The following is a 24525-nucleotide window of genomic DNA, read 5'->3' as shown; positions in this document are numbered from 1 at the left end:
AATATATTCAATCTATTAAAAAGCAATCACTTAATCAACTGGAATTTCAATCAATTTATGCAGATATTTGTTCAAATGATTATAAGCGATCTACAAAATTCCACCGCAGCCGATCATCTTGGCAGAGTCGGAAAGCTCACTTCAACTCTTGAATGGAGGATATTTGGCTGGCAGTTTTTATCTTATTTGATTATTGTGTTTATTGGCATGACTGGTGGGCAGAGGCGCTGTACAGCGGGGGCTGTTTCTGTGCTCTTCCTTTAGTCTCTTTAGTCTATGGCACCAGCTGACTGAGACATATTACTGGGAGATAACACAAAGCCCTGGGCAAATACTGTCTTCTCTTCTCCCACGAGCAATCACGAAGCATCACTTAGACATATTCAAATGAGCTTTATAATTAGATACAAGATTCTCAGGCCAGAAGTCAATGTGAAGCCTGATGCAGATTAATTTGAAGTAGATAAAAAAAAAAAAATATGTGGTTATTTATTTATTAAAAAAATAAACATTAAATGTTTTTTTAGTTGCAACTAGTGTAACCCTGTACATCAACAATCTGCCTAGGAGAGGGAGGGTGAAATAAATAGGGGGTGGTTTTGACTTCCCCCTATTTAAAATTATAAATATGCATTATCTCATCTGTTCCTATAATTAGCTAGCTAGCCTATAAAAGCTTTGATAATATTAACCACTTCAATACAGGGCACTTTCACTCCCTTCCTGCCCAGGCCAATTTTCAGCTTTCAGCTCTGTCATATTTTAAATGACAATTGTGCGATTATACAACACTATACACAAATTACATTTTTATATATATTTTTCCCCACAAATAGAGCTTTCTTTCAGTCATATTTGATGACCACTGGGTGAGGCTGCACTAACTGGCACTGATGAGGCAGCACTGATGAGGCGACGCTGACGAGGTGGCACTGATGGGCACTGATGATGAGGCAATAATATGCAGCACTGATAGGAAATGATAGGAGGCACTAATATGCAGCACTGATGGGCTCTGATAGGTGGCACTGATAGGCAGCACTGATGCGCACCGATAGGCATCAATGATGGGCACTAATAGGTGGCACTGATGGGCACTCATAGGTGGCACTTATGGGCACTGATAGGCCACACTTATGGGCACCTATAGGTGGCACTGATGGGAACTGATAGATAGCACTGATGGGCAATGATGGGCACTGATGGGCACTGATAGGCAGCACTGATGAGGAGGCACTGACAGGCATCGCTGGTGGACACTGATTAGCATCCCTAATGGGCCCTGATTGCCATCCTTGTTGCACACTGATTTGCATCCCTGGTGGGCACGGCTTGGCATCCCTAGTGGGTTCTACTGGGCATCCTTGATGGGTCTGCACTGATAATCAATGCGCTGATTATTAGTGCAGACCCCCACCCTGAGCCGCTGATCTTCTCTCCTCTATCCACTCCTTGTCAGTACAAATAGAGGAAAAGCCAATAAACGGCGCTTCCTGCCCTTCGAGCCCTGGACCTAGGTCAGCATCATAGCACATATCTGGTCTCTTTGATGTTCTGGTTGAAACCGAGGTAATTAAGCACATTTAAAACATTTTGACTTCCAATAGGTACGCTTTGTGCCTGAATGGCACACATCACCCTTCTTCAGAGACAGCCCCCATGGAACAATCCAGAAATGTCTGACCTTAAGACACGTTGTGTTTCCCAACAGAGGGGCAGACTGCAGCATTTACTGGCAGTGGGCATGAAGGAAAAATCAGGAGAGGAAGGGGGAGCACAAGGAGTCAATTAGACTGCTGCACCTGCTGACAATCAGCATGCTGACAGGTATTGAAACTGGAAGAGAGGGGGGCAGCACTAGGAGCCAATCAGACTGCTCAAGGTACTGACAGTGAGCATGCTGAGAGAAAGAAAATACTGAAAGAGAAAGGGGCAGCAAAAGGATCAGATTGCTGTACCTACTGACAGTGAGCATGCTGACAGGTGGAGAAAGTGGAGGAAAGAGGGGCAGCATTAGGAGCTAATTGGATTCTGTTGCATGAACAGACAATGAGTATGCTAACAGTTTGCAGAAAATGGAAATGGGAGGGCAGCACTAGGAGTTAGTCTCTGCTGCATGTACTGACAGAGAGCATGCTAACAGGAGGAAAAGCTGGGAGAGGGAGGGGCAGGACTAGGAGCCAATCACACTGCTGTATCTATTGACAATGAGAATGTTGACAGGTGGAAAAACTTTGAGAATGAGTTACAACAATAGGTGCCAATCAGACTTTGTTTCAGATGTAGCACCCTCCTAGATTAGAGCAGGGTTCTAGGTAAATTTAGTCATCTACCGTATATACTCGAGTATAAGCCGAGATTTTCAGCCTCTTTTTTGAGGCTGAAAGTGCCCCCCTCGGCTTATACTCGAGTCATCGCTGTCTGCCCGCTCGATCAGCGTGTCGAGCAGACAGACAGCGGCCATTCTATTCAAAAGCCGCGCCTCCGGCTCCGCCTTCGCCTGTGATAGGCGGAACACTGAATTTCCCAGCAGCCTGTGTTCCGCCTATCACGGACATCGTATCATCCTCGTACTACGGACGAGGATGATACGACGTCTGTGATAGGCGGAACACAGGCTGCTGGGAAATTCAGTGTTCCGCCTATCACAGGCGAAGGCGGCGGCGCAGCTTTTGAACTTTACAATGGCCGCCGACGAAGAGGGCACGGACGGAGGCAAGGGAAGGCACGGCACGGGACGGGACGGGACGGCGGCGGCAAGGCACGGCACGGCACGGGACGGATGCAAGGAGGCAAGTCACGGCACGGGACGGAGGCAAGGAGGCAAGGCACGGGACGGAGGCTCGGGACAAAGGTAGGCTGGACACACACACACACACACACACACACACACACACACACACACACACACACACACACACACACACACACACACACGGATGGAGACACACACAGGGATGGATGGATGGATGGAGACACACACAGGGATGGATGGATGGATGGATGGAGACACACACACACACAGGGATGGATGGATGGATGGAGACACACACACACAGGGATGGATGGATGGATGGATGGAGACACACACACACAGGGATGGATGGATGGATGGACACACACACACACAGGGATGGATGGACGGACACACAGGGATGGACGGACACACAGGGATGGACGGACACACAGGGATGGACGGACACACAGGGATGGACGGACACACACACAGGGATGGACAGGCATGTCTCACCCTCGGCTTATACACGAGTCAATAAGTTTGCCAGTTTTTTTGGGGGTAAATTGGGGGCCTCGGCTTATATTCGGGTCGGCCTATACTCGAGTATATACGGTATTCTGTAAGCAGAGGAGTAGTGGTTGGTTGTTTTGGGCTATTCAGTGTCTCACAGGTTGCTATTCTGCCACTCCCCCTGTCTTTTGGATGTTTCCAGAAGTATAGTAGGAGGGAAGACAGAACCAGGAGCCTGAATGTTTGTGGATCCCGAGCCAATCCTTAGAGAGGGTGGTCCAGTAGGTGGCTGGGTAGTCTATAAATAGTCTGGGGCCTGGCAGCAGGGTGCAGAGTTCCAGGGTCCAGCAATCTGAAGGAGACGTGAGTCACAGAGAAGCATTGTGAATCTGGTGGTGGTGAATCAAGGTCCCACTTAGGCCTAGCTTGGGACCCTACCAGAGGGAGAGAGAGAGAGAGACTAGGGCAGTGTCTGGATAAAGAGCCAGGAAATCAGGAGTGAGGGGGCTTCATTTTTTATATATATATATATATATACACAGGGCACATGCTGACCAGAGAAGGGAGGAGAGTGAACAGGGCAGATGACTCTGCCCATGCTCCTTCATTGCCCAATCAGGGTACTGTGTTGTATTCCTAGCCAGACTGATGCTGCTGCAGTGGAGGACAGGGACTTAGCTGTGTTATCTGGTAGGGGTGTCTGAATCACAAAACTGGCTTAAAGCTGAACTCCAGGAATGACCCTAATTGCATATTTACAGTACATTGGTCCAGCTTGGACCAATTTAACTATACATATCTCATACCTGAGGGACTGCTGTGTTAGTTCATAATCAATGTAGTAGTCAGTGCTACTACAGTAATCCCCAAGCAGCTGCCCCACTGCACACTGACCACAGGAGGATGATCACTTGGTTTTGCTCCATTCACAGGCCACCTTGTATTATTTTTTTTTTACTGAATACAAGGTGTTCTCTGATTGGACTAAGTGGAGATTGTGACGTTAAAGCTCCTCGTCTCCACATCATCTAATCAGAGAACATCTAGTGTTCATTAAAAAAATTCAAGGCATTCTGTGAATAGTGGCAGTGTTGAACGAGGGAACCCCCGTGGTCAATATGCAAAGGGAAAGTCACTTGGCACAGGACCCGGAAGATCACAGTGATCACTGTAGCAGTGCTGACTACTACAGTGATTGCCTGCTTCTCCATCAGTTCTTCAGGTATGAGATATGAATATTTATATTGTGCCAAGCTGGACCAGTATGCAATTAAGATTATACCTGGAGTTCAGCTTTAAGAATCGCTAATCTATTTCCTATAAACAATATGTATTTTAACCATGTGTTTATCTCCTTGCCTAGATCTTTAAACAGAACCAGTCAACAATGGACAATCATACAATATTGGAGAACACACACCATGTATATATAAATAATATATAATAATAAAAAAACAACCATGCATCATATTAGATCTGGGACATATCAAGTGCAAAACTACGTAAAACACTTAGGCCAAAAAAGCAATTTGTATTGTTTCATGGGTGTAGCGGACAGCTCTTATTCAAGCAGAGTAAAGGTGATGATAGTAAAAGAGCAATTGCCCACTTTGTGCTAACTGGAAAAAATTCAGCAGATTCACTGGATCTATCTATTTCAATATCTTTAGAACAGAAGTAACTACGGCTCTACAAAAAAAGCTTAATTAAGTGTAATTTGTAAAACTACTGGGGTAGGGATTGTTTTTTTTTTCAACAAAACTAGAGAAGCTTTGCATATAGTGAGCACTGCGATTCCCTCCTGCCTGTGATATTGCGCCCTCTGCTGTTGAAATGGGTAATCTACTGTAATAACAGTATATGGTGCTGCTTGTTCACAGTTGCAGGTGACAGAGGAGGACCTTTGGATTCGTAGCTACGGTCGGCTGTATCAGAAGCTCTGCTCCACTACCGGGGACATACCTATCGGCATCTTTCGGACTGAAACCCACATGCTCCCAGTTTCAGAGGTATACTTTGGGCCCTGCCAGCAGCAGAAGCCCATATGCATTTACAATTGAAGTTGTGCGTGTAAAAGAGCATTGTTATAAAGCACTAAATATGACTTTAATTGCTTGCCTACCAGGCACTTTTACCCCTTCCTGCCCAGGCCAATTTTCAGCTTTCAGCGCTGTCACACTTTAAAAGTCATGTAACGCTGTACCCAAATTCAATTTTTATAATTCTTTTCACACCAATAGAGCTTTATTTTGGTGGTATTTAATCACTGCTGGGTCTTTTATTTTTTGCTAAAAAAAATAAAGCCTGAAAATTTTGGAAAAAAAATAAGGTTTTCTTAGTTTCTGTGAGTACATTTTGTAAATAAGAATCTTTCTCCATCATGGATGTGCGCTGGTGAGGCAGCACTGATGGGCGCTGATAGGCTGCACTGATGAGGAGGCACTAATATGACGCACGGATGGGTGGCACAGATAGGCAACACTGATGACAACTGGTGAGCACTGATGGGCAGCACTGATGAGTAGTCACTGATGGACACTGAAAAGCATCACTGACTGGCATCACTGATAGGCACTGATTGGTTTCAATGATGGGCACTGATTGGTGTCACTGATGGGCACTGCTGGGGCTGTACTGTAATCAGGGCATTGATGATCAGTGCCCTGATTACCTGTACAGGTCTCCCCTGTGAGGAGATGCCAGTGATCGGTTCTCCTTGTTACACAAGCACCGTCATATAACATCATCCCAGAACGAGAGTGCATGTCGCCGCCGTCATTTTACTATACGGCAGACAGAAAGTGGTTAAAGTATAACTAGTTTTGGATAGAGTGGAAGTGGATTAGAACCCCTGTAATTTTTTTATTTCTGTCTGTCACCCCATTAAGGAGATACACCCTCTCTCTTTTTTCCTGATTACCATTATCATTGAAAGTGAAAGTAAAAGAAAATTCCTAAAGTTTGGGTTGTCCCCAGAAGCTTAATAGAGGGGAAATCTTCCAATGGGGACACTAGTTCTGGTGATTTGAGGGTTCTCAAGGGCTTGCCTTAATTGTCAGGTATTTCCTTTCACTTCCTGTTTGGCTATGAGACAGGAAGTGAAGTAAAATCTCCGCAATGAAACACAAATGGCAGAAAAAAAATATGCTCTATCCAAAATGAAAATAAACATTTTGCCCATAGTTCTACTTTAATCAAACATTCACTGGTGGTTAGTCACTGCCATGGAAGGTTCATCTGCAGAGAATGTTTGGTGAAAATTCATTGCTTTATGAATATACCCCAAAATGTTTCTAAAGCATCCCTTTTTTTTTTTTGTTTTGGATTGAATGAGGAAGGGTTCGAGCCCCTGTCAGTTTTTTTTTTTTTTTAATTGTTGCCTGTGTTTTCCAAAAGATGAATTAAAAACCCATGTATTCTTTATTCTTGATAACAATGTTGCAACCAGCAGGAAAGAAATAGCCAATGAGCCAGGGCTAGAAGACAAATATATACACAGATAGTAAAACGTGTATTAATCATACGTGGAAACATAAGATGAATTAGAAACTCTGTGCCACTGTGGCATAAGAACAAATGTGAAATGTCTGTGAAAATAGCATATATTGATTTTATAATATGTAGATAGATAGATATTATCTACTATATAACAAAAACAATCATATATAGAAAAAGAAAAATTCCACATATAAAAAAAAAAATTTAATATATAGAAAAAGGATAGACAGCAAGCATAACAGCAATATCAATATCAATTTCCATTTCTCATAATTGGATCTAATTTGGCTTACTTGAACCAGAAAGCATAAAAATGTTTTTTTCAATGCGAACAAAGAGTCAGATTTATATATGATTGATTGTATGCTTTGTTGAGATTGTATTATTTCTCTGTAAATGTATTTCAATTAATTATTTTTGGACTTTTCTGGATGGGTTAACAGCTTTTTTTTTTTTTTTTTTTAACAGTGAGAATTGTTATTTATTTAGATTGTATTTTATTATTACATTTTAAGGCTCTCGTTTTGGGACACATGATCACATTTGAAAACTCATCTAACTATCAAAAACAGAAAATCACCTGATTACATTAGAAAATTCATAATTACCTAGCAGTCCACTAGAGGGCGTACTAGGTAAACTCAATGAATTTCTATATTTGAACCATTTTGAGTAAAATACGAGCTCCCTCTAGTGGACTGCTAGTTAATTGTGCGTTTCCTAATATAATCAGGTGAGTTTATGTTTGATTAAGGAATTTTTCTTTATTTATAGATATTTTTTTTATTTACATATGTAATGTTTTATATAAAAAAAAAAAATTGTCACATTTATCTTTTCAGTGAAAATCCTGTGATTTTAGATGAACATGTGATTTTTGTTTTATAGACTTTGTGACTTTTTATATACATTGTGACTGATATGAAACATTCTTTGTATATCTATTTGTAGAATGCAGGGGAGGGAGTATGGTGAACCCCTCTGCCCCATTGCCCCTGCTGATTGTTGAATGGGGGAAAAAACTATCATGACAAAAGTTAAAGGGTTAGTCCACACAAACAGAAAGTTTTTTGTTAGGATGGTGGAGAATTAAAGCTTGACTCAGGGCTGTTTTTAAATGTACCTATGCAGTGGGTACCCCATGCACTACCCCGTTTCCCCGAAAAAAAGACCTAGCGTGATTGTCGGTGATGGCTGCAGTATAAGCCCTACCCCAAAAATCAGCCCTAGTTAAAGTCCTTGTAGGTCTTATTTTCAGGGTAGAGCTTATTTTCAGGGAAACAGGGTAGGGCTTATATTGCAGCCATCACTGACAATCACACTAGGTCTTATTTTCAGGGAAACGGGTACATGGGTTAAATGCTTACTTGGCTAGGGGAAGGAATAAGTACAAATACTTACCTTATTCCTCGCTCCTGCAGGCTTCTTCTCTTCATACAACCAGTCTTCCATTGCTGCTTTACTTCACTCTGTCATTGCATACAATGCAGGACCAGCAGTCCTGCATTTTATGGGAGGACGGTGAAGACCCGTCCAAAACTCAGAGCCTCAGATATCAGAGAAAAGCGCCAGCTGCCAGGGGAGCTAGGAATTAGGTAAGTATTTGTTTTCATTCCTTCTCCACCACTTAAAGCCAAAGGAGCATTTTTACCATGCAGTGCAGGGTTGGCCCCACTACATACAGCAGTTCTGAGTTGGGTTTGAAACACCTACCAGTTCTTTATATATATTTTGAAGAACATTTTTTGGAGAGATCTCTAGGCTTCCAGGTCTGCAGGCCCCCTGTGCTCATTATGATGGGTTCTCATTTTCCCTGGAAGTTTATTATATAATATAGAGACTGTAACAGGAGGTGCTTGAACACACAAAGGTGGGTGTAAACACACACAATTCCCAGGTGGAGTCATGAATTATGACATATAAGAAGCCAGGGCTTCTTTAGCACACCAGGCTCCATCTGTAACTATCACTTTTTGGTGAACTGGCCCTTTAAATAAAAAAATGTAATTATCTGCCTCCTCCCCCTTTGATGCCACATTTGGCACCTTTCGGGGGGGGGGGGGGCAGGTACCTGTTTTTGACGGGTTCCTGTCCCCACTTTCGCAAGATCACTCTGAAGCTTGGCCCCCCTCCTCCTTCCCCGCCGCTGGTGTTCTGTCATATTGTTGAGCCCATCAGATTAGCAAACAGAAGCTGACTAAAATATACTCACTGCACATGCGTTCCACCGCTAGCAGGTTTGCTAATCCGACAGAATGCCTGCAGTCAGAAGGTAGCAGCAGACATCTTGTAACACCCAGCCAATTCTTGAATTTCACACTCATTATAGCAATAAAGTGAGCATAGGGGTTTGCTAATCTGACAGATTACTGCGACCAAGTGAGGGTGTCCTAAAATGTCTGTTGGCGCCTTATAAGTTTGCCTTTGAGCAGTGCGGGGTGTACCAAGATGGCTGTCACCACCTTCTGGCTGCAGGCTTTCAAAATTTAACATCAAAACAGTCTCACGGGTTTCTAAATACTGTACCTAAGCATATATGCTCACTTTATTGCTATAATGAGTGTGAAATTCAAGACTTGGCTTGGTGTAACAAGATGTCCGCTGCCGACTTCTGACAGGTGTTCTGTCAGATTAGCAAACCTGCTAGCGGTGGAACGCATGCATACTGAGTATTTTTGGTCAGTTGACAGAACATCACTTCCGTTCGCTGATCTGACCGGTTTGCTAATCTGACAGAACGCCGAGCAATTCAGAAAGCGCAGTGCGCTTTGAGCATGGGCAGTAGGGAACCCGGCTGTGAAGCTGCAAGGCTTTGCTGCTGGTTACCCTCACAGGCAATGGCGGCAATGGAAAAATCGGCTGGGGTGCCAACATCGCTGGATTCCAGGACAGGTAAGTTTTAAGTACAGATACTGATAATTAAGCTCTTCTCGTCTGGGGAAATGTTAATAAACGTTCTCCCTTTTTTTACATTCTATATAAAGCAGTTTGTGCGCCTGTATGACTTATTGGGAGTTGATCTGGCTGCTGAATGCCTTGATGAATGGTAGACCCAACCTATGAAAGTTAACAAACGCTCTCATACATCAAACTTTTCCATTATTACAGTCACAGGTCTCTATAAGTGTGGAGGACTATGAAGACACAAGAGAGACTCGTTGGGGAGACACAATCCAAAGCCGAGGCCCACACCGCAACTCCACTTCTAGTGACCAGTCTGATCACCCATTACTGCGCCGCAAAAGTATGCAATGGGCCAGAAGACTAAGTCGCAAAGGAGCAAAGCAACCTGGGAAATCAGCTTCTGAAAGGATCAGCCAGCAGAGAATGAGCCTCTACAGGCGGTCAGAACGGCAGGAGCTCAATGCCTTGGTGAAGACCAGGATGAAGCATCTGGGCCTTTCCACAGCAGAGTACAGTAAGAGACACAAATTATCTATATTAACCATGGAAACTGGATACAAACAAGTGGGATCTGTGTGACAATGGAGTCTGATACCTCCACCCCAAGGTTAAGTACAGTATTTGTACAGTCTGTTGCTAATTGGAAACACCTGACTGTACCCTCTGCAGAAATCCACTGTTCTGTGAACGATGTGCATGAACACTAAATACAAAAGATGCACTCCTAGGGCTTTTATGGAATGCATTAGAATATACTAAATGAAAGTACTTCATGGGGAAAATATCAATTATTTTAGAACATTTATACTAATACAAAAGTATAACCTATGCATGGGCAACTCGCCTACTACCTAGTTGGTCTCCTCTTCCTTACTAGCCTATATTAGTCTCTTCATTACCAGGCCATTTTTCCATGTTGTGATGGTTTCACTAACAAATACTCATGCAACACTTTAGCAAAATAATTTGATATAATTTTCTTTTAGACAGATAGAGCTTTCTATTAGTACCATTTTATAATATTGTTATATTTGTATTATATAAAGGCAGTGGCGGCCCATCCATATGGGAGACAGGGGCGCCGCCCCCCTAATCCATGTGCCAGGCCTCTAATCTACATTCAGGGGGCCGGACACATGGATTTCAATGTTTTTTTTAGTTTTTTTAAGCACATGATTAGAGCTTGAGGCTCTAATTGGTTTACAAAAAGGGTACATTAGCATAACAACAATTTGCTCTCCCTTCTGGGAACTAAAGTAGCTTATAACTCATCAAAATTATGATGTGTCCCTTTTATAAAAGCAATAAAATTATGTTTTTGTTATTTGCAAAAGTTTTTATTAGGTTTTAACAGAAAATTCCATGAAACTGAGCACGTGCACTGAACTTCTTTGGTCGAACATGGGGAGGTCTGTTCTGAGTGTCCCTTTAAACCACTGTATGGCCTTGGCCACCATGCTGCAGCTCAGTTTCAGGGTCTTGTAGCCTAGACCATCTTTATATAGAGCAACAATTCTTTTTTTTCAGATCCTTAGAGAGTGCCATGTTGAACTTCCAGTGACCAGTATGAGAGAGTGAGAGTGATAACACCAAATTTAACACACCTACTCCCCATTCACACCCGAGACCTTGCAACACTAATGAGTCTCTTGACCCTGGTGAGGGAAAATGGCTAATTTGGCCCTATTTGGACATTTTCACTTAGGGAAAAGTGTATTCACTTTTGTTGCCAGTGGTTTAGACATTAATGGCTGTGTATTGAGTTATTTTGAGGGGAAAGCAAATTTACACCGTTTTACAAGCTGTAGACTCACTCATTTACATTATAGCAAAGTGTCATTTTTTTCAGTGTTGTCACATGAAAAGAAGTAATAAAATATTTCCAAAAATGTGAGGAGTGTACTCACTTTTGTGAGATACTGTATATATATATATATATATATATATATATATATATATATATATATATATATATATACTGTATATATATAAATCTGCTTTATTATTTTTTTAAACTACTGTTTCCCTCTTTCTTGTAGTGGACATAATGGATACAGATAATTCAGTATCTTATATACTAATAAATCCTCCTCCGGATACAAAGCTGGAACTTAATGATGTTGTGTAAGTCTCATAATCTTCTCCCCCTGTATGCTCTCACCCCTACACTGTCCCCCTGTATGCTCTCACCCCCACACTGTCCCCCCGTATGCTCTCACCCCCACACTTTCCCCCCTGTATGCTCTCACCCCCACACTGTCCCCCCTGTATGCTCCCCCCACACTGTCCCCTGTGTGTCCCCCCACAGCATCCCCCTTTTTGCCCCCCAGTGTCCCCCTGTATGCTCCCCACCCCCCACAGTGTCCCCCTGTGTGCCCCCCTGACAGTGTCCCCCTGTGTGCCTCCCCCCACAGTGTCCCCCTGTGTGCCTCCCCCCACAGTGACCCCCTGTGTTCTCTCCCCCCCACAGTGACCCCCTGTGTGCTTCCCCCCTCCCCAGTGTCCCCCTGTGCCCTCTCCCTCCTCCAGTGTCCCCCTGTGCCCTCTCCCCCCTCCCAGTTTCCCCCTGTGTGCCCTCTCCCTCCCCCAGTGTCCCCCTGTGTGCCCTCTCCCTCCCCCAGTGTCTCCCTGTGTGCTCCCCCCAATGTCCCCCTGTGCAGGTGTGGCTTAGGGCGAAGGGGGCCCCATAATCTTCTATTGCCTGGGGTCCCTATCAGTTGTCAGTCCGCCCCTGTGTGGGTACATAGGGGGATGGGGGATGATAAACATGTCATTTAACTATTTAAACACAGTTTAGAGTCAGGGATTTCACATTGAAGAGGTGCCCTTGGGTGGCACTGTGGCTTCATGTATATTTGAATATATGTGCAAAAAAACCTCTGTGCTATTGTTAGGCCTCATGCACACGAGACGCAGTTAAACGCGCGTTCAGATGCAGTTGGACAGTTTTTTCAACTGCACCTGAACTCATTCAATGTTATCCTATGTGTCCATGCACACAGTCTCGTTTTTTTCCGTTTATATGCAGTTGCGTTTAATCTCGTTTTTCCAGAAGCAAAAAAATGCGTTCAGAAACAAAAATTTCTGCGTTTCAGACGCAAAACGCGGCTAAACGCGGCTAAACGCGGCACCCGCGTTTAGCCGCGTTTGCGTTTATATGCGTTTTTAAAGGTGACCTTTTTTTTTACATTAAAAATCTCAAAAATGATTGCAAATGATGAAAAACCATTAGAAAAATATTTTAAACAATTGCAATTGCAAGTGGACAATCCACAACTTGTGGCAAGTGACGTGGCAAGTGGACAATCCACAACTTGTGGCAAGTGACATGGCAGGTGGCAAGTGATGTGGCAAGTGGACAATCCACAACTTGTGGCAAGTGACGTGGCAGGTGAAGTGGCAAGTGACGTGGAAAGTGGACAATCCACAACTTGTGGCAGGTGACGTGGCAAGTGACCTGGCAGGTGACGCGGCAAGTGACTTGGCAGGTGACGTGGCAAGTGGAAAATCAACAACTTGTGGCAGGTGACTGGCATGTGACGTGGCAAGTGGACAATCCATAACTTGTGGCAGGTGACGTGGCAAGTGACGTGGCAAGTGGACAATCCACTTGTGGCAGGGGACGTGGCAAGTGACGTGGCAAGTGGACAATCCACTTGTGGCAGGTGATGTGGCAAGTGACGTGGCTAGTGGACAATCCACAACTTGTGGCAGGTGATGTGGCAAGTGATGTGGCAAGTGGACAATCCACTTGTGGCAGGTGACGTGGCAGGGGACGTGGCAAGGGACGTGGCAAGTGGACAATCCACATCTTGTGGCAGGTGACGTGGAAAGTGGTGTGGCAAGTGGACAATCCACAACTTGTGGCAGGTGATGTGGCTGGTGACGTGGTAAGTGGACAATCCACAACTTGTGGCAGATGGCATGGCAGGTGACGTGGAAAGTGGACAATCCACATCTTGTGGCAAGTGACGTGGCAGGTGATGTGGCAAGTGACGTGGCAAGTGGACAATCCACAACTTGAGGCAGGTGACGTGGCAGGTGATGTGGCAAGTGATGTGGCAGTTGATGTAACAAGTGGACAATCCACATCTTGTGGCAAGTGACGTGGCAGGTGACGTGGCAAGTGACGTGGCAGGTGACGTGGCAAGTGACATGGCAAGTGGACAATCCACATCTCGTGACAAGTGACGTGGCAGGTGATGTGGCAAGTGACGTGGCAAGTGGACAATCCACAACTTGTGGCAGGTGACGTGGCAGGTGACGTGGCAGCTGACGTGGCAAGTGACATGGCAAGTGGACAATCCAAAACTTGTGGCAGGTGACGTGGCAAGTGACGTGGCAGGTGACGTGGCAAGTGATGTGGCAAGTGGACAATCCACAGCTTGTGGCAAGTGACGTGGCAAGTGGACAATCCACAACTTGTGGCAGGTGACGTGGCAGGTGACGTGGCAAGTGAACAATCCACAACTTGTGGCAGGTGATGTGGCAAGTGACGTGGCAGGTGATGTGGCAAGTGACGCGGCAAGTAGACAATCCACAACTTGTGGCAGGTGATGTGGCAAGTGACGTGGCAGGTGATGTGGCAAGTCACGTGGCAAGTGGACAATCCACAACTTGTGGCAGGTGATGTGGCTGGTGACGTGGCAAGTGGACAATCCACAGCTTGTGGCAGGTGGCATGGCAGATGACGTGGAAAGTGGACAATCCACATCTCGTGGCAAGTGACGTGGCAGGTGATGTGGCAAGTGACGCGGCAAGTAGACAATCCACAACTTGTGGCAGGTGATGTGGCAAGTGACGTGGCAGGTGATGTGGCAAGTCACGTGGCAAGTGGACAATCCACAACTTGTGGCAGGTGATGTGGCTGGTGACGTGGCAAGTGGACAATCCACAGCTTGTGGCAGGTGGCATGGCAGATGACGTGGAAAGTGGACAATCCACATCTCGTGGCAAGTGACGTGGCAGGTGATGTGGCAAGTGGACAATCCACAATTTGTGGCAGGTGACGTGGCAGGTGATGTGGCAAGTGGACAATCCCCAACTTGTGGCAAGTGACGTGGCAAGTGGACAATCCACAACTTGTGGCAGGTGCCGTGGCAAGTGACACGGCAAATGCAAGTGTACAACTGCTCTCTATGCTGCTGCTGCTCACTCTGATCAAAATAGCAGAAATAGTTAAAAAAAATGCTTTGAGAGCTTGGGGAGGGTCTACATGATGTTATCTTTATAAACGCGTTTAAACGCAAACGCGTCTAAACGCGTCTAAACGCGTCTAAACGCGGCATGCAAACGCGGCAAAACGCGCGTTTCTAAACGCGCGTTTCAGCTTTTTTTTAACAGAGGTTTCATCTGCGTCTCGTGTGCATGAGGCCTTAGGTTCATTGTCCTGGCTAGCTGGACTGAGTGCAGGGGAACTTTTTAAATGTTCAGTGCATTGCTGATCCACATGCACCAATGGATAGTCTAAGGCCTCATGCCTCAATGTTATCCTATGTGTCCATGCACACAGTCTAGTTTTTTTCCGTTTTTATGCAGTTGCGTTTAATCTCGTTTTTCCAGAAGCAAAAAAATGCGTTCAGAAGCAAAAATTTCCACGTTTCAGACGCAAAACGCGGCTAAACGCGGCACACGCGTTTAGCCACGTTTGCGTTTATATGCGTTTTTAAAGGTGACCTTTTTTTTACATTAAAAATCTAAAAAATGATTGCAAATGATGAAAAACCATTAGAAAAATATTTTAAACAATTGCAATTGCAAGTGGACAATCCACAACTTGTGGCAAGTGACATGGCAGGTGGCAAGTGACGTGGCAAGTGGACAATCCACAACTTGTGGCAAGCAACATGGCAGGTGGCAAGTGATGTGGCAAGTGGACAATCCACAACTTGTGGCAAGTGACGTGGCAGGTGAAGTGGCAAGTGACGTGGCAAGTGGACAATCCACAACTTGTGGCAAGTGACGTGGCAGGTGATGTGGCAAGTGACGTGGCAAGTGGACAATCCACAACTTGTGGCAGGTGATGTGGCAAGTGACGTGGCAGGTGATGTGGACAATCCCCAACTTGTGGCAGGTGACGTGGCAAGTGACGTGGCAAGTGGACAATCCACAACTTGTGCCAGGTGACGTGGCAGGTGACGTGGCAAGTGGACAATCCACAACTTGTGGCAGGTGACGTGGCAAGTGACGTGGCAGGTGATGTGGCAAGTGACGTGGCAAGTAGACAATCCACAACTTGTGGCAGGTGATGTGGCAAGTGACGTGGCAGGTGATGTGGCAAGTGACGTGGCAAGTGGACAATCCACAACTTGTGGCAGGTGATGTGGCTGGTGACGTGGCAAGTGGACAATCCACAGCTTGTGGCAGGTGGCATGGCAGATGACGTGGAATGTGGACAATCCACATCTCGTGGCAAGTGACGTGGCAGGTGATGTGGCAAGTGACGTGGCAAGTGGACAATCCACAACTTGTGGCAGGTGACGTGGCAGGTGATGTGGCAAGTGGACAATCCCCAACTTGTGGCAAGTGACGTGGCAAGTGACGTGGCAAGTGACGTGGCAAGTGGACAATCCAAAACTTGTGGCAGGTGACGTGGCAAGTGACGTGGCAGGTGATGTGGCAAGTCACGTGGCAAGTGGACAATCCACAACTTGTGGCAGGTGACGTGGCAGTTGGACAATCCACAACTTGTGGCAGATGACGTGGCAAGTGACGTGGCAAGTGACGTGGCAAGTGACGTGGCAAGTGGACAATCCACAACTTGTGGCAGGTGCCGTGGCAAGTGACACGCTAAATACAAGTACACTGCAGCTCTCACAGCTGCTGCTACTCACTCTGGTCTCACAAAATTGCTGAAATAGTTAATAATACTGTTTTTTTGAGCTGGGGAGGGTCTATGATGTTAGCTTAACTAAACGCTTCTAGACGCAAACGCGGTAAAACGCCGCTAAATCGCGGTAAAAATCGCGGCAAAACGCACGTTTCTAAACGCCGGTTTCAACATGTGTCCAGCAGCGTTTGCATCTGCGTCTCGTGTGCATGAGGCCTAAACCTGGATGAATCAGACTGATAAGTGTGGATCATTAATTGATTCACAAACAAATTGATCTTCTTAGTGAACTGGTAATGTTCACCTTTCGTTGCAGAGGGCCCTTCTCGAAGAATCATGGGCTCCTACCTATCCATTCTACTTCTAGAATTAGCCAATAGGCAGAGTTTTATTTTCATCAAACCAATCAGATTAAGACTGGGTTCACACATGTGAATTGAATACGGGTTTCCCCTTGCTCTCTTTCTGTTCTGCTTCTTCACAGAGTCCCTTCTAGCTCTTACAAGAGCATGAGCATGCAGCTGTCCAAAGCCAGCACCCTACCCCCCGAGGCTATACTTACTCCTGGAACTGTAATTGATGAACTTTCATTGTATGAACTTCTCATGACAGAGAGTTTATTTTTGCTCATTCTTTCTTTACCCGGCCAACAGTGTGCTCATGAGTGTGTATTTTTTGTTTTTCCCTGCATCCAATTCGCATGACAGGATAGTGTGGCCGGCACTCAATGGAGCCGGTTCACACATCTCCAGGTCAGCCATGGATCACACAGCAGAAGGGTCCTGTGCATCTTTAGCTCTGTTTCAGGTCTGAATTCAGGCAAAAATTCAGACCTAATGTGGACCTGAAATGGTGAACGATATGATTGGACTTCAGGAAGTATACTCCCAATGGTCCTGTGAAGTGATCTTTGAATTCTGGTTGTAGTAGGGAACAGAGAATGTAGATGAGGGTAAACCAAGTGAGATTTCGGTCTTTAGTTCAGCTGCATTGTTTGCTACATAGCATTAATGACTAACTGGATTCATCTGTTGGCTGGGATAGCTGTTTAATAATATACTTCACATTATTTTCACAGCTACCTGATCCGTCCTGATCCACTGACCCTCGCTCCTGGCAATGCCAGAAAGGCGAGCGTCACGCGAACTGAGGTTCCGGTTTATAATACCAAGAATAGCACTCATCTATGAACCTTAATCAGGGTGATGAAGAGAAGAGTATAAGAAGATGTGAGGAAGCAAAGCCTCCTGTGAGCCAAGGATTCCGTGTTCATCTTGATTCCATCGCTACCTCCCGACCAAACATGGGAAACCTATGTACACGGCTTCTTGCTGCATATATTCCACGGCTTGCTTTAGCGCCTTATATTTCGTTCTCTAACTTCACCTGTGTTGTCAGCTCCTTGATGAAGACTATCAGGAAGGCTATGGTATGGAGCAAGATAAGGGAGGTAGAATTTGACTAGTTATGTATAATGATTAGCCAATCTCAGACATGCCAAGTAATTATTTCCATTTGCTCAGGTCTAAAGTTGCACTACAGTAGCCGTAGAGTATATCATGTTAAACCCATAAATTATATCATTTTAGGTCCTACTAAAACAGGTTTTACAATTCAAAGTCAGATTTTATCAGACTCAATGTGAGAACTGAACAGGTCTTGCTTTTTTTAGCCTCAGCGGTGTAAAATCTTTTATATGGGCCCATATATCTTTATTCCAAAGACAAGGCCATGGTCTAGACATGAATGGTCCAGGTTGGTAGTATGCTGACCTTTGTACAAGTGGTGTTGTGTTACCTTTTTTTTATTTTTTTATGTGCTAGTGGTAGATTTAGCAACTGACTTAAAGGTAGTTCTGAAAAGCATTTGCTCACCCTTTGTTCAGTCTATACAGCTCTATTTAACTCTGTTTACCTTGTTTCTAAAGTAGGTGGGGGTGGAGCACCCATTAGCCAATCAGATAATCAGAGAGCTGGTTGTGAATGCCAAATAATGCCAAATAATTATAAATGTAAGACCTGGCAGACTTGGATTTCATATTTTATTGATAGGTTTGAGCAAGACAACGAAGGCAAGATAGACTAATTAAATTAATTATTTCATTAGTATCTTTGCACAAAAATATTCATTAAGCCAACTTGTACAGCTTAGCTATCAAAGATCAGGGGTTTAATCATGTGAAATATTCCACAGATTTATATTTCATATGCACCCTGTTTATTTAAAGCCCAGGTGTATCCCACCATAAAGGAACTGATCCTAAATTGAGCCATTTCTTGTATATAGGTCCAGATTATTATAGTATATATAATTAATTTTGATTCTACATACCATAGGATAAATTGTTCCATGTTTCGGAGTTTGGTGGTGCAGAAAGATTGTGCATCTCATCCTTCCCTACTTAAAGATATACCTATATTTTTACACTTCTGCAATAAGAAAGATTGTTATATTTTGATAGAATTTGCAATATGGGGATGGTAGTCCATGTTGGAAGTGGTTATGGGATGCGTTGCAGCATCTGCTGGGGGTAGAGGTTGAGTATAACACTGTTATGTAGGTTTTCTTTGAATACTGCCAGATATCATAACTACATGTAAACATATTTTCTCCTTATATTTTGTTAGGTAACATGATGCACTGTTAATAGTATTGTACAAGTGAAGAAAAAGAAAAAGCGTTTTGTCTATAGAGGGAAGGATTAGGGAGTAAAGGCAGTGGGGCAATGATGGGAGAAAGATGGAGAATTGTAGAAAAAAAAGCTAGAACAAGAAAAAAAAAAAGGAAAGATAAAAAAAGGTCCTTTCTGTACTCTTACCTTCCTCTCTTTCTTACTTTCTCCTTCCATCCTTCGTATTTCCTTCCCTCCCCCTATTTCTTTATCCCATCCTTTCTTCCCTCTTTCCCTCTACTTAGTTGTACAGTACAGGACACATGATTTTTAGACTTTAACCATCAGGTGATTGTACACTGGCAAAAAAAAGCTGCAGTGACTACCTTCTCTGTTTTATGTGGAGAAGATGTGGGACTGTCCTGTAACATTGATTCAAGCACTGGATCGTGCATGGGCACTCACCTTGGCACATTATACATGCAGGGTTCTGTACAGGTGCAGGACTGTGCTCTACCAGCAGCAGTGCCTTGTCCCTGAAGATCCCTTTGGGGGTATGCCCATTGTGGACAGCGAAGACAAGATTGGGCTGGTTTCCAACATCTTGCCCAGATTGTGAAGAAACCTACCATCGTAAGTTACACGGCTTGTGCTCTTTTTTGCCCCATGGTGTTAATACTTTCTATGTCTTTAGCTGCAACAGAGTGTAACACTTTAAAGTGTGTTGCAGCCATCGAGTGGAAGCACCAGCCATTTACATGTGTTGCCATTTTTTCCCCGGCCATCTGTTGCAATTCTGTAAGTCTGTCACACAGCTGATATTGCACCTGCATGGTCTCAACATCAGTGGTTTTACTGCTCATATGTGCACTATTTTCTTCCACTTGGCATGCTCTCAGTTGGCACCCGACTCCTGTAATATAGCACACAGATCTTCAGACACTTTTCTGGGTTCAGCAGCCTATAATGCCTGGCACATAAAGCTTTATCCTTCCTACTCCACAGCAGTGAAGGTTTTTAGTACACCATGGGGGATTTTTTGCACTACACATGGCAGATTGCAAGTGCAGGGGCAAGGGGTCAGATGGTTTCACTAGCTCGGACCCAGCTCATGGCTTCAGGGATGGGGCGAAAGTCTCTCTCCACAGGGCCATAGTGCCTTATGTTTGGACAGCCTTCCTCTGAGCATTCCGCCAGCCCTTTGGTCACTCACGCTTCCTCATATCTTTCCAGAGAGGAGTATTCTGCCACTACATCAGATTTTATGGGCAGGATCTCAGTCCTTTTGGTCGATGCAGATTGTACAGGTCACAAATGAGTCCCTTCAGTCTTGACTTGGCCTATGTGGCTGATGCATTGCCTGAGGAGGAGGTAGATGGGGAAGATCCACCCTCTTCTTCTGAGGAATTGAATCATTATAAGATACCTTTTGCTGAGATTTTATCCAACCATGAGGATAATATTGCTATTTTTATTGGCATCAATAGTATGCTCTTGTTTAGCATTAGAGCAGATTGTGTCTATGTACCCTAAAGTCTCCAGCATAAGTTCCCTAAAATTGCCCACATCTGCTAAGACATTGTCAGTCTACTTGCTCCTGGAGCCTGGCCTCACATTTTGCTCCTCCTAAACATTTTGCTTAGGTATATCATTTTGAGGAGAGTTTCCTGCAGAAATGCACAGTCCCTGTGGTGGACCCAGCCATTTTTTGTATTAATAAGACACGAAAGATCCTTGTGCAGGATAATCCCATGTTCGGGGATCCAGTGGATAAGTAGTTGGAAGCCAGTGGATAAGTAGTTGGAAGCACTATTTTTCTGAGGGGGTCTCCCCATGCAACCATGCTTTTTATGACAGTCTCCCTCACCTTAGCTATCTAGACTAAATGCATTGCCTGAAACTCTATAACTGCCTTAATGGATCCCTCCATTCACTACCACCTGGAGCTTTCACCTGTGGCCTTATGCTACTGTGTGAATAGCTTTGTCATACTCTTCTATACATATGCAGAAGGATTCTTTGGCTCAAATGCTGGTCAATGGAACTCCCATGCATGATATGCCTCAAGCAGCTGCCCTTCAAGGGAGAATGGCTACTTGGCCCCTCCTTGGACAAGTACATCAAGGCAACACAGGGGTTAAGAGAACTCTCCTAACCAAATAAGTAGTCTTATATTTCTGCAGGTAGACCTTCTACTCCTGAGATTCTTTCTTCCCTCTCAGGCCTCCAGCTTCAAGTGTAATTTTGAAACACAGTCAGGCAAACCCTTTCCCCCAAAAAACGTGAGTTCTCATGATGGATTCCAGCCTATCGGGCTGATGTGGACCCTGTATGCCCTTTTTAATGCAGTGGCTGTAGTCACTGGAAGAAGCCGATCTTCCGGTCAACATTCTGGAGCTCAGGGTGTTTCAGTTGTCCCTTCAACACTGGACATCTCAGCTGTGAGGCTTCCCAACAAGAATCGTCAGGTGGATTCCCTCAGGTGTCAGCGCCTGAAGGTCCTCGATCCAGGGTAATAGGCAATTCACCTCTACTCTCCACCTTTACATTCCACAAAACTGGATAAGGAGAACATAGTTCCAAGCCCCTTGCCTTCCGGTTGGGATATGCTGGGCATTCATCTTCTGGCGTACAGATTCAGCTACAAACTCAACAGGTATGTCACCAACAAAAGGGTGAACCGCTCCAGGTGGTGTACTAAAGAAAACACCCTCCTCAAAGTGGAAGCCAGGTGCAGGGTGAGCCCGAGCAATATTGAAGAAATGGATTCTGGACAGCCGCACTCTGATAAAAAGCATTTATTGTAAGGAATAGTCAACGTTCATGTGACAACAGAAGCAGGACAATCAGCTGACGTGTTTCAGAACATCATTGCTGCTTAGTCCTTTAGTCTGGTCTAGATCAGCATCTGGCCTTGAGTACCATCAAGGGGCAAATCCTGGCCTTGGTCATTCTGTTTCAGAGACCCTTGGCCTGTAAATCCCTCTCATTCTCATTCCCCTATGACTCCGTGGGACCTTAACCTGGTTTTTGAGCCCTTCAGAGGCCAACCTTTCAACTCTATTAGGGATATTCCTTTAAAACCATAATAAATAAAAGTAAAGGACCTTCTCTATAGCTATTGGTAACTCGGTAAAAAAATCAAATCACCCAAGTTTACCATGAGCAAATGTCCACTAACACACCATGATAGGTCAGTGTAACCTAGATAACCAGTTGGAATACAAAACAATCGGGCTGAAAAGAACCCCAAAAGGTGGTTACTTTGATTACTTCATAGGATCGTGTAGTTTTGACAAAACACTTTATTACCAAATATGAAAATCAGTACAAAAGTGTATAAAAGACACCTCCACCTTTCCACAAATTAAAATGACATCGTTGTCAATTGCATCGGAAGCAGCTGCTCACACCAGGCTTACCTTCCAGTCATACATAAGCAATAGCTTGTGATGTAATCAGACTGTGGAGACTGTTGGGATTTCTGGACCTTCAGGTGGGTGACGAAAGGAGAGGAATGGAATTGTGTTATCTCCACCCTCACTCAATTTCTCTCTGAAGTAAATAGAGAACAAGCAGGAAGTGGAGCTTCAGAAAATTAAAGTTATTCAAAAGGCAATTTTTAAAAAATTTTAAAATAACAAACATTTTTGAAAATAGCCCAAGGAAATTTCTCTCCAGTTTCTTGACATAGTACACACTGTGAGAGTCTACCTCTCAGCTTCAACCTTTTTTGGCAATGGGACATTTTATTTCTTCTCAAAGGTTCCTGCAAGGGACTCCATGCTTCTCATTCACTTATCGCTAAGTGGATTAAAAAATCATCATTCAATCCTATAGTCTAAAGGATAGGGTTTCCCCCTTTCCCATTTAAACCTGGTTCACACGTTTGTTAAAATGTACTGGGTGGATGCTCAGGCTTCTGATGCCAGTTTCAGTCATAAGGTGCTACCAGCTGCCATGTTGCCCACCCCTTATTGATCTGCTTATTGATGTCCCATGACCAAAGACTATAGATCCTGTGTTCTGTACCATACGACTAAGAAAATAGGATTTTTGGCTTACCAGAAAAATCTGTTTCTTGGAACATAGTACAGGATGCTTGCTTGCTGCAAAGCTGAATCTGCCTTGGAATGTGAGGGGTTATATAGGAGATGTTCCTGCAGATTTCCAGTGTCCAATTACCTGAACATAGGTGCACATAATTCATATAAAGACTAAAAATCTTGTTTCCCGTATTGTATTAAAAAATTAATTTTACTGGTGAGTCAAACATTCTGTTTTTCCCTCACTTCTTTCTTCTTTTTGCATTTTCCCTCCCTTTTTTTCCCTACTATCCATTTATCCCTCTTTCTTCCCCTTTTTTCTTTATTGTCTTCCTTCCTTCTTTCCCTTCCTTCCTCTCTTGTTTTTTCTTACTTCTTCCCCTTTTTCATTAGCTTTTTCCCTGCCTTCCTTCCTTCCTTCTTCTGTTCCTTCATTTCTGTCCTTTCTTTCGTCCCTTCTTCCTTCCTTCTTCCATGGTCAAGTCATCTATTTTTCCCCTTCCTCAGACATAGAATGCACTTCTAGTGTCTTTTGGTACGGCTTTAGATTAAGAAATGTTTGTCTGTCAGTGTCAAGCTGTTCCCAGTTCTAGATTTGTCTTGTTCGTATGTCCCAGCTGTATCACCAAGTCTAAGTGCCAGTGTTGAATCTTCAAGTTGCCATTCTCTTTGTGCCCTGTGTCTGCCAGGTGCCAAGTGCTGTGGGAATGTAAGCTATAGAGTTACCCCTGTACAGCTCTCACGGTATCCTGATGTGTATATTCATTGTAGAAACACCAGGTCTGTTGAAATTCCTAAGTAGACAGTGCCAGCGGTGACTGCAGTGCAGGTGTTCCATCAGTCAGAATGTAACGGGACCTGTATCCCAGTCATTAACACTGTGACACATACTGCTAAATAAAGACTGATGAACACAAAAGGCGTTTCTTATTCTTATTTTGTTCTAAAGATTTTTGTCTTCTTTTAAAGTATGAATACACTTTCAAACAACATGCCCACAACAGTATACATATCACAATTAAAGACAAGGTTAACACTTTTTTAGAATAAGGTTTAATAATATAAAGCTCAATTGGTGGAAATGAAATATTTACAGAAAAAGGGTGTTACAACTGGTTGCAAACCTTAGAAAAAACAAAAACAAAAAAAAAACAACCTGCAAGACAAAGTTATAATGAGCTAGTATGCTGCATCGCATACTAGCTCATTATGAAATACTTACCTTACAACAAAGCTGTTGCAGCGGTCCCCGAACACCACTGTGATGGGAGACATGTCTCTGGAATGTTATTTCCGGGTTTGCGGTCTCCGGCGCTGTGAATGGCTGGAGCTGTATTGATGTCACTCCCACGTATGCGCGCAGAAGCTGCCGATAACGGCACAGCAGCTA

At 44.1% G+C, this 24525-nt stretch overlaps 1 protein-coding gene across 2 annotated transcripts in view; it reads left to right on the top strand.

The window, feature by feature from the left end:
- The window catches only part of LOC143961100 (potassium channel subfamily T member 2-like), a 439371-nt gene extending 415317 nt beyond the window's left edge, over positions 1–24054 (top strand). For both annotated transcript variants that reach the window (XM_077470267.1, XM_077470268.1), the window contains exons 27-30: positions 5128–5256; positions 9854–10163; positions 11689–11773; positions 17557–24054. In XM_077470267.1, coding sequence (XP_077326393.1) covers positions 5128–5256; positions 9854–10163; positions 11689–11773; positions 17557–17668 — 636 coding nt within the window. In that variant the 3' untranslated portion in view covers positions 17669–24054. The remainder of the gene's footprint in view (positions 1–5127; positions 5257–9853; positions 10164–11688; positions 11774–17556) is intronic.
- Positions 24055–24525: the final 471 nt, after the last annotated feature.

Source organism: Lithobates pipiens, unplaced genomic scaffold, assembly GCF_037356315.1.
Source record: "Lithobates pipiens isolate NorthernLeopardFrog02 unplaced genomic scaffold, aLitPip1_a1.2 Scaffold_8, whole genome shotgun sequence".
Taxonomy (NCBI): domain Eukaryota; kingdom Metazoa; phylum Chordata; class Amphibia; order Anura; family Ranidae; genus Lithobates; species Lithobates pipiens.
This window is presented reverse-complemented; position numbering and strand designations above follow the sequence as displayed.